At 42.0% G+C, this 11,126-nt stretch overlaps 1 protein-coding gene across 5 annotated transcripts; it reads right to left on the bottom strand.

Moving 5' to 3' along the window:
- Positions 1-54: 54 nt before the first annotated feature.
- On the bottom strand, positions 55-10,271 carry LEO1 (LEO1 homolog, Paf1/RNA polymerase II complex component). Of its 5 annotated transcripts, none has more exons than XM_062501135.1 (12): positions 10,214-10,271; positions 8,739-9,464; positions 8,396-8,500; positions 7,793-7,887; positions 6,968-7,113; positions 5,499-5,583; positions 5,077-5,171; positions 4,668-4,802; positions 3,849-3,984; positions 3,385-3,571; positions 3,025-3,122; positions 55-337 (listed from the first exon to the last, which is right to left on the bottom strand). In XM_062501135.1, the coding sequence occupies exons 1-12, from the start codon at positions 10,269-10,271 to the stop codon at positions 269-271; spliced, it is 1,935 nt and encodes a 644-aa protein (XP_062357119.1). In that variant the 3' UTR covers positions 55-268. The 5 variants fall into 5 exon arrangements, with proteins under 5 accessions (XP_062357119.1, XP_062357117.1, XP_062357116.1 ...); XM_062501133.1 differs by having other exon boundaries at positions 55-341; XM_062501132.1 differs by having other exon boundaries at positions 55-341; positions 8,396-8,503.
- Between the last annotated feature and the right edge of the window lie 855 nt (positions 10,272-11,126).

The raw sequence follows: 11,126 nt of genomic DNA on the forward strand, positions 1-11,126 counted from the left end.
GCACTTGATGATCCCTGGTGCAACATTTGCTGCAATGAAACAAAACTCTTTGAGTCAAAGGAAGTCAAAAAAACTTTATTCACACCAGAAACGCAGACTTAGGAATTTTTCTTTATCAAAATAAGTCCCTTGTGGTTACTTACATCTGTGCTCTAACAGAACTGTACAATATATATAAACATATATATATAAAAAAAAACAAACAAAAAAAAATCAACCGCTGCGCTTCCTTAATATTAATCATCATCTTCTTCCTCTTCATCACTGATCACGTATTTCTTAGGCTTCTTACTTGCTTTGTCATCATCATCTGCTTTTCTCTTTCCAGAAGGTTCACCTTCCTAAAGGCAAAAAAAGAACAAAAATAAACCACCGTATTTCCAGCTAAAATAGAAAAAACACAGAACAACAACAAAAAAATACCTCAAAGTCTTTCTTGTAAGGAAAGCAAAATTACTAGTTGTAGTTTTTCCATTCTGTGCTACTGTGAAGCAGGGCTGGTTCTGTGCCAGTCCTTACCCTCAGCACTGAGTGGCTGCTCCCAGTGTCACACCCCAGACCAGGAGGGTCCAGGAAGCTGCAGCTCTGTTCCCTCACTGGCCCTGCATCCACACCTGCTCTGCTTGAGCATGGCATGCACAGTCTCTGCATTATCTAATTTACAGCACGTGCAGGGGCACTCTCAGCAGGTCTCATGAGCGTGGACACCTCCTCGAATTTGCAGTGAATTTTCCAGCATACAGACACTTTCACTTCAGGCAGCCCCTGCAGCTTTGCTAAGTTTTCATACTATTTATACCTGTATGGCCTGAATCAGAGCTACTGAAGCAAAGAAGAAATTCAGGAAATGGGTAGGCATTTTATTCATTAGGAAGACAAAACTAAACTAAGCATTCTCTGGCATGAAGAAAAAAAATTAGGAGGAATCACTGGTACTCAGAATCAACACCAGTTTACAGTCCAAAAAATGTAACAGTTTGTAGTTAATGAGGCCTTAAAGAGCTGGTTAAAAGAACTCAAATCACCGGGTTAATTACCAGCTTACAAGCAATACATGAAGACTTTTATAGGGTTGATGTTCAGCTTTTAGTTTATGGAGTCAAAAGGTTGATTTTTGCTCCATGTACATTTCTACCAGTTCAGTTTGAATCATTCTTCCAAACAACATTTTAAATCATGAGCTATTAATTCAAAACTCATCAATTGTGAGGAACAAGTGGTAACTCAACTATTGTTGGAAGAGTATCTTTAAAAATACTCTCAGGTCTTAGTAACCTCTTTTCTTCCATTTTTTGGTTTTGGGAGTGCGGGTTTGGATTATTTTAAATTTTTTTAAGCAACTTGCTTGGATTTTAAGGAGAAAAGATTGAGTTCCAGAACTTCAGAGTTTCAGAACTCTAGGGAATAATTATTCATCCAAAAGCATTTGATTCTGTATTAATGTATTGAGTAAGTACAAATCGCAGTTACACAGGAATTTTAAGCATGAAAAACAGAAATGAACAGGGGTGGGAATCTGAATGATAGCTTCTTCCTCAGAACAAACATTCTCTTGTAACCTAGCTGGGCTATTGTTCAGTGAGTCATCTTCCAGTTCAGCAGAATATCCCCATTAACTGCAGCAACAGTGAAACTACTTGCTGTATGGTGATCAAGTGTATTAATAACAGACTGACATTTATAGTAATGGTGACAAATTGTTATCAGCACAAAGATTTGTGCTGTGCTGGTGACTGACAGCAGCTAAAAGCAAGCGAGTGTACAAGGAAGCCAGAGTTCCACACGTGTGGGCATGCACTGAACACCAGCACTCGAGCACCACTGGGGTGTTCTGTGACACTGCAGCACCACTCCAAGGCCCCAGAGGAGCATTACCTTCCAGGCACTCTTTAAAATGGAGGCTGCTGTTCCTCAAGCAGCAGAGAAATGCTGCTGGTTAGACCTTTCCTTCTGAGAGAATGAACTGCCAAGTCCTCACATTGCTGTATCATAACTAACACCTCTAGCAAGAGTCTTAAAAATAAACTATTCCATTTCTACTAATAAACACAGGGCTCACAAAATTACAGTTTTGTCTACATGACTCACTATGGCTGTCATATTTACTAAAATACTAAATTTTCCTGATGGATAATAAAAAGCCAGAATCTATGTCTTTGGAAGACAAACCTAATCTTTACCTCCACTTCACATTACAATGCCTGTTAGTGCAAACAACTCAGCTGACTCTGTAAGAGCACCAAGAACCTGCATTCAGCGTGCAGAAAACACCCAAGGGGCTGGGGCGTGAGGCCTCCCAGGGACTTGATAGAAAACACAGCACAGAGAAGAAAATGAGAGCAGCTTACTCCTTGTGTAACACTGCAGTGCTGTATCAGCAGTGACAGGACGAACTAAATCTCAAACACAATGCTCACAAAGACTCATTTAATAATACCAGTAAGTCATAAATTACAAAGCAATAAAACACCATTTTAGATTAGTAAACAGCACTACTGCTGTAGCTAACAGTTAATTTGATCAGGGCCCAATGTTTCAGATGATAGTGGGGTGATGGAAAATGTATGTTTAGCAATGGAGAGTAAGTCTTTTTAACTCAGTTTTTTAACTCTCCTATTTAAAAAGAGCAGAAATACTCTGTGAAAATGCTTCCACTATCTCCATAATAAAAACGAGAGGACCACGTAACTTAGGTAACACTAGGATTCCAATATTAAATCTCCTTACTCCTTGCATAATTTTTGTAAAGTCATTTTACATAACTCTGCATAAATTTTTCCATCTTTAAATCAGCAATAACAATAGTGTCCTCCTTTGGGAATTACTCAGGTCTGTGAACTAATGCAGTGCATAAGAAATGGATGATTAATTACCACGGAAAGCATGCCAAGTCAAATAACACATTCATCATGGCATAAATGAAACCACAGAAGTCCCAAGTTAGATATAGTGAAGATATAGATATAGTGAAGGAAATGTTCCTCACTAAAAATGAGCAGCTTAAGAACAAAGTCCTTCTCTTACCTCATCACTGTTAAGTTTCTTTGCCTTGAGTAATCTTTGGGTTTTATCTTCATCTGAGCCTTCATCACTGTCAGAAGAGTAGATTCTAGCACGTTCCTCTGCGCATTCCAGAAAAAAAATAAAAAGACAAATATGTTTAATTGAAACTGGTGAGGAAGAGAGGATATTAAAAATGTCTTACATTTAAGCGCCGCAAAACATTTGCAGAACCCAAGTCCAGAGTAAACAAAGTAAACTTAACACAAACTGAACTAACATCTCTTGGTGCATCAAACGAACCGCCAAAATGCCATCTCACCAAGGCAATCCCCCCCATCTGAACCACGGGGGTAATGGCGTGCTGTTAAGGCTGCAGATTACCTCTGATGCCACCTTTGTATCTGTTTTTGATGGCTGCCAGGCTGATGGCATCATCCCCCTCGTCCTCCTCGTCGTAGCGGTCGGGCTCCAGGTAGCTGGCGCTCAGCCCCCGCTGGTGCTGCTTCTCCCGCATGCGGCGCTGCTGCGACTCCCTGCGGATGGAAGCCCGCAGCCTCTCCTCTTCTTTCTGGCCACACAAACGACACACTGAGGGATAAGCAGCCCCCAAACCATTTCAGGAGCACCTCGGATTCTACTTTTGAAATAACCTCACAGCAGTGTAAAGGATGCAAATAAACTCTTTGTTTAAGGCAAGCCACACCTTATGCCTTATAACTCTTGCTTAAAACTCCGAAACATTACTGTTTGTCATAAATCATAGAATATTAAGAAATGTCCAGCTGTATTACAGTTGTGATGATTTAGATTAAACCAGCAGATCAGAAAGTTCCAGGCCACAATACCTTGATCATTTCTGTGCGCTGAGACTCTGGGTCACGGCCTGCCATTGGCAAAATACGAATTTTCTGGGTCTTTGAACATCTGTCTGCCAGAGACAGAGTCATCTTCCTATGAGTGGCACTGTCTGTAGAGTGTGGCCTGGTAAAAAATTGCTAGGGGTTAAAAACTTCTGTAAGGAACATAGCCATTTCCAAAACACAATGGTAGGGACTGCATACCTGAGAATTCAGAGATTCATCTGCATAAAAGTGAAAGCATCAACCCTTTTTGAGAAGTATTTATGTGCACTGCAACAGCTACTGGAGAGAGCAAGCCTTCTCTCAGTGAAATCACCAGTCCAGACATTAGCAGTTGGACTCAAAGAGCTCCAAGGCCTTTTTTACCCTTAATGATGCTACAATCCTACAACCTTTGACCCTTATCAGCATCAACATCTGTCCTCACAGTTCACATCAATATCCCAAGAAGCAGTTGACATCTCAATAGCAACTGTACCTCAGACAAAATAATAATTTCAGGGAACAGTAAAATTTTTTCAGACTTGAGTGAGAACTTGCATGTAAAAATGCAAATTAGAACATATATACAAAAAAATCTATATGTAGCCTACACAATGCAGGAAATGGCACATTAACATTCCCAATTGAGACAGCTAATGTAGGACAAATCTTACTGAAAAACTGAGTTTGGAAAATAGCACATTCTTACTAACCAGTGAAGCTCTGAAGCTTTACAAACCGGTCTATCTAATCTTTATATACTAGTTACAACACTTAAATTGCAACAACAGTATCAGCATTTGATACAGAACAGCAGTTTACCTGAAGGTTAACTTGGTCTTGAAGACAGCCTGTCCTTGCAGGCCTGTCCCTTGTCTGATGAACAAATGATTGTGATCTCCTTGTAGCGGTGCCTTGTAAACGTCAAAGACCTCATTGCCCAAGTGGAGGGACATGCTTAAAAGAGATTCCCACATCAGTTACTTGATAAAGCCACTGCAGTCTATTTTTTGCCTCATTTCTAAATGGAGAAAGCTTTCATGTTTCCTTTTAATATCTAGGCAGTAATTTTATTTCAATCTGAGCTAAGCAGAGCACAAACGTTCTAAAGCACTGATACTAAAATAATCTGTACCGAGCAGAACTGATGTCAAAGTTTGCTGACCTCCCAATTTTGCACATCACTGCAAGAAAAACTTCACGATTTCAGTACCAAAGAGTGCAAACTAACCTTCCATCTGACCATTTAACTATCCGTGCATTGCTTTCTCTGATCTCATTCCCTTCCTCGTCTCGTCGCATCCGCCATCGTATTGTGTTTTCTACCTGTAGGGGGAAAAAACATAAAATAGTTTTTCTAGTTCATAAGGAATACTGTGGTAAAATATACTCTATATAGGTCAAGAATTGCAGTTAGAAAGGCTTGATAATTTGTGGCATAATGCAAAGTCATAAAGGTGAAAAGTATTGCTTTTACAGGTGAAATGCAGCTGTCAAGCTTTTTAAAAATTTATTACCAAATAGATCACTTTCCTCAGTGCCCACACTTTTATAATCTGAAAACTCAAAACACCATTCCAAAAGATCTGAAACAGACTTTGAAGGAAAGTGCCTAGATGAGTGTAAAACAGAAAAGTAAAATTAGTGTTATACCTTGAGTTTTAACCTAGTTCTACCCTCTTCATCAAGCATCTCCTCATCTTCAAATTCATCTTCATAATACTGGGGATCAAAAGGTCTGCAAAGAATTTTACAACACATTCTTTATTATTCTAAGAAAATTAACCCAGATTATTGCAGAGTTGTGCAAGTTAACAGGTGCTTGAGAGGTTTAGATTATTCCCTGCCCACAACAGCAGGCACTGCAGTGTGGGACAGCCCTCTCTGCTGCCAGGAAATCCACTGCACTAATTCCCAGCCTGGGGGCCTGACCCAAGTGTCCTCTCTACCATCAGCTACAGGTTAACATTCACACACTCTGAATGTTCCAGCTGAAGAAAACAAGTCTGCCTCAGAAAATTCTGTTTCCTTACATCAGCATGATGAGGTCAGGGTTAAGTGTGGAACAAAAAATATTCAAGACTGTACAAGGAGAATAAAACAAAAGAAATATCTTATAAATGAGGTGAATTTGGGACTTTTGAAGAGCACAATTTTTTTTTTCTTTTTTGTTTGGTAGTTTTTATTTCAATCTCAAAACCAACCAAAGAGAAAGGAAAATGAGACTGTTTTCCTCTCTTCCATCAAAAAATCCAGTGACTGTGCTGGGAGTGAGTGGGGGGAACCCTTCCTCTCACCTCATTCCTACCAGTTCCTAGGTTGCTGCAAGGGAAAAGTGATAAACAGACTGCTCCTGAACAATTATATTTTCAGTCCTGTCTGACCTCCAGAGATCACCAGGACTTCTATCACTGGTAGCAGCCACTCCCCAGATTTTGAACAGTTCTTCCCTGAAGCAGCCTGGAGCCCCAAGGCAGGGAGAATGGCTGAGCTCAGGTGTGACACAAAAAAGGCTGTGCTGTCAGCTAAACCTGCACCTTGGGAACAAGGCAAGAAAGCTGCTCAGCAAAACACTCAGATTCAACAGCATTGTGCTGAAGGAGGCCTTTAGGGCCAAACCTAACATCACAAACAACTCTAATAATTGATTTTGCTTCTCCTTATGCTTTCCAATAAATGTCTTCAGCTTGGGTTGGGTGCTTAAGGAAACAAGCAACCACCCTCTTCATAAACAGTACATTTAATATATACACATAAAAAGGGCCTTATTCTGAAATTCAAAATGTTGGTTTTTATCACTGGAAAGCATATAAGAGTTGTGTGCACTTGCCTTTCACATCTCTGACAGCCTAAACTTATGCTTACAACTCAACTGATACCATGTGCTTTCAATTAAACCACATTTTTGTCTGGTTTTTACAGACAATTCAATCAAGCTGAAACCCAACTTCATAATAAAATTACCTGATTAGAAAACAACAGCCATTACTATTGACTAATCACAACCAAAAATATGCACCTTAATGTCAACAACTTTAAACAGGGCAAACACATTTAACTGTATTACTAAATAAAAGCAACACAAAAAGACTTTATCAATCCTGTACTTAACATGTGATTACCTGGGCTCCACACTGAGGAAGTTGGGCAGCTTCACAAAATACAAGTCATTACCCAAGTCTGTGTTTACTTTTGGTATTTCTACCTCTATTCTGGTCTCTGGAATAGGCTCTTCTTCCTGCTGTTCTTGACTCAGTCCATTCTCATCCTAATGAAAAAAAAAAAACAGGAGCATAAGTGGAAAAAAATCAATCTGGCTACTGCTGCTCTAATAATTATATTTTGCTTAAAGAACAGTCATTCATAGGCACAGATAGATCAAAAGATTTGGATAAAAGAATTCAGTTATTTTCATTGAAAGGAATTCCATTCAGCATTGTCATGTAGCACTTTAGGTGACTTCAAACACCAGTGCAAACTCAAGAGACCAAAGAAAATAAAGAACAGCAAAGGAGCCAACAGAGTTTTCAGCTGAGCACTGGAGACTGGGGGACACCTTCTACAAAATAAAAGCGGGTATTTTTATCTATTATCAACAAAAGATGAAAAATTACCATAAAAATTAAAATATTCCTCAAATAGCTGCAAAAAGGTACCAAAGCTATGGCTTTGTATTTTACTTGCAATACTTTCTTTTTACTTAGCAATCAAACCATTCTTTGTATTTTTTAAAGTACAAAAAGCAGAGCAGGGATGGGGAAAGGTAGATAAATCTGATATTGTTATGTATAAAATTTTAATAATTCTTTCAGGTGGGACAAAATTATCTGTAATGCTACTTAATGTCACTACTCTTTTTTTTAATGGAATATTACCCAACTCAATTGGTATTCTGCATTTCAGAGTGGAATGGCATGTTAATTATCTCAAAAGTCAGGTCCACTCACAATGGGCTGCCCTGGGGTTGGTGGCTTGTCTTCTCCATCACTCCCTGAGGAAATGTCATCGGCACCTCCAAACAGATCCATGACGTCTGCATGCTCTTTAGCAGAAAAATTACAATTTTAAGCCACACAAATATAAGCAAACGCAGCCCTAATGCAAGATTTATTTATCAAATAAGGAGAACAAGTTGGGAAAATGGCAACAGAAGAGTATAAAATAATCCTTATTCAAGTAACTGAACAGGAGTAAATTTCATTACGCATTTTGGAAGTTTCACTTTTCAGAAAATAAATGCCTCTTCCTCAATCAGCTAAACCACCACAAAACACAGTACAGGTTCCCTGGGTTGTTCTAATTAAAGGTACTATTTTTCAATATCTTTCAGTAAAAATGCATGAAAGAACATTCGCAGAAGAGAAAACTTGACAGAGCTAACTGGAGAGGATGAGCATGTGCCTCCCACACAGAATTCCTGATGTTATCTTGTTATTTCCATGACACCATATAGCAAACGCTACCAATTCTATCAAGCCCCGTAGCTGATGAATGGCATGCTCAAGAGGAGGATTAAAGAGCCCAAAACCCCACAATCCCCCCACATTTACCTTTCTGCCCTTCTGTGTCACTCTCTGCTTCTGAATCTGATGCAATTGGTTTCTTTCGCTTCATTCGCAGAACTTCATCCTCGCTATCGCTGCCCCTTGCAGACTCTACTAAGGAGCATAATTATTCCCAGCAAATTAAAAATTTTGGTCCACAAATTTTAAATTTTCTGTCTATTAAGAAGCTCTAAAAGTACTGCATTAAAAAAACACAAAGATGACTATAGTTAAAAGCTATGTAATTAATGCCGTAAATTAAAGTTTCAGTCTCTTCAGGCCAATGTAAACAAAACAATAAACAGAGACCAAAACAGCAACAAATCATTATTTCTGTATTCAGCCCTACCAGATTTATGCTCCTGCTCCTCCTCATCGGAGTGCTGGGCCCTTTCCTCATCATCAGAGTTCTGCATCTTCTCCTCGTCAGACCGCTGGGCCCTTTCATCATCATCAGAGTTCTGCATCTTCTCCTCATCTGAGGCCTGTGGCCTTTCCTCATCATCAGAGTTCTGCATTTTCTCTTCATCCGAGTTCTGGAGTCGTTCCTCATCATCAGACACCTGTGGCCTTTCATCTTCATCAGAGTTCTGCACTTTCTCCTCATCGTCAGAGTTCTGCTGTCTCTCCTCATCATCAGAGTTCTGCTGCCTCTCCTCATCATCTGACTGATCACTTTTGTCCTCCTTGCCCCACTTCTCATCCTCTGAGTGCGCTTTCTCAGAACCGTCTCCCTCTGAGTGATGGCTGCCTTCCTCTGAGCCGTGCTCACGGTCGTCCTCGTCATCGTCGTGCGCAGCCTCGGAAGCGCTGTGCTGGTCCCCGTCCGACTGCTCGTTGTCCTCGTGCTCCGAGTGCCCCGAGGCCTCGGAGCGGTTGTAGGATCTCTCAGAGTGGTTGTCGCTCCCCGAGTGATGGGATGCCCCTTCATCCTCGCTATCATCTCCAAATAACTCCTTGTTACTGGGTTTTATTGCCTCCCTGTCGTCGTCCTGGTCACTGTCGCTGCCAGATGCATTGCTCCCAGAGCCAGCGTTCTCCTGGTCAGAATCTGAATCAGAGCCAGAATCGGAATCTGCAAAACAAATATCACCCTTTCAAGAGTCAGGATGCCCCTCTGAGGATGCACATGAGATGATGTGCATGGGTTTGACAAAAACCCCAAAACATAACCGAACCCCCAGAGAGAACCTACACAGAACTGTAAGCAAGACCAACAAAGTTACCGAGAATAGTAAAATAAACTGTCTGCTAATAAAAGCACAGCCAAAGAAAGCCACAATGAAAAATGATGGACGTCCCAAACCACAAGTTGTGATCTAAATTCTAAAACTGTAGAAAGAATAAAGAACTGCACAAATGAAGATAACAACTGAAATAGCGAGGGCTTAAACAGGTAACTACACAGATCCGGTTTATAAGATCCTACAAATCCAAAACTGTCATTCTGTATTTAACTAAGTCATCTACCCAGGAGGTTTATGACAATGAAGCCACTCCTCAGTGCCGGGGCTAGTAAGTGCAGTTTCCAACAGGGAAAAAAAAAAAAAAGCAAAGAACACGTGCCTTGACAAGTAATTTACAGGAACGCGAACAAGAATTTTGAAAACGTCAGAGACTTAAACCGGGTGTTCCACGGTTTCCAGAACTCGGCTGTAGCCGAACAACCTGCCCTGCACGTACCGACCCCTCGCCCCGCTCCCTCCCTCCGTGCCGCCCGCGCTCGGGGGTAGCGGCAGAGGCGAGGCGGGGCGGGCGGCGCAGCCCGCGGAGGGGGCACCCCGGGCGGAGGGAGGGAGGGAGAGAGAGAGAAGCGCCCCAGACCTTTGTGCTCGGGCTCCGAGTCCGCATCGCTGCCGAACAGATCCGCCATGTCGGCCATGGCGCCAGTGCGGCCCCGCCGGCGCCACGCAGTGACGTCACAGCGCGCGCCGCGCGCAGCCCGGCAGGGACCGCTCTCAAAGGGGGCGACTCTTCTTAAAGGGACCGCGCCCGCGGCCGTGAGGGGAACATAGCCCGGACGGGGAGCGGCACCGCGGGGACAGGGACAGGGCCGGTGACAGGGCCGCGGGTGCCCGGCTGCCCCTCCGTCCCCTCCCGGCGCGGCTGCAGCGATCCGCAGCAGGCAGCCGCCCTTCCCTCCGCACAGCGGCCGTAGCGGCGGCGCTGCTCCCGCGCTCCCCTCGCCCCGCCCTGTGCTGAGGGGAACCCGTCCCCCTCAGCGCCACCGGGCCGCTCCCTTCCCTGCCGGAGAGAAAACGGGCTGTTCTCGTACAAGCACAGGGGTTTCAATAAAGTCAGTACACTACTAAAAACAGCAACAAACAAAACCCCGAAGCCACAACAAGAATACAGTACTTTAATCATCCAAAAATTAGTAACTGTTTTACAATCTGACAGCATATAGTGCTGATCTGCTAAAATACTCAATACCTGTTTCCCCAATGGAAATTTAAATTGAACACTTGCTCGTTTGTAGTTTACAAACGCAGGATTACTCAAGCTGTAGAGAGAATGAGCCTATTTCTTTAAAATACAAGAGTAAATAGGTAATTGCTCTGAAACACTGGTTATGTTTCCATGCTTAACTTGGAACCAACAGAATCAACATATGCGGTCATTTGATTTCTGCATTAAGCCAGAAAAATAATCAGTTAAGAAACAGTATCTCTTTTGGAAAAAAGACCTCGTGTTTATGGTAACTGGCTATCAAAGGAACACCACTCCTGCACTCACA

Source organism: Cinclus cinclus, chromosome 13 (genome assembly GCF_963662255.1).
Source record: "Cinclus cinclus chromosome 13, bCinCin1.1, whole genome shotgun sequence".
NCBI classification, from domain to species: Eukaryota; Metazoa; Chordata; class Aves; order Passeriformes; family Cinclidae; genus Cinclus; species Cinclus cinclus.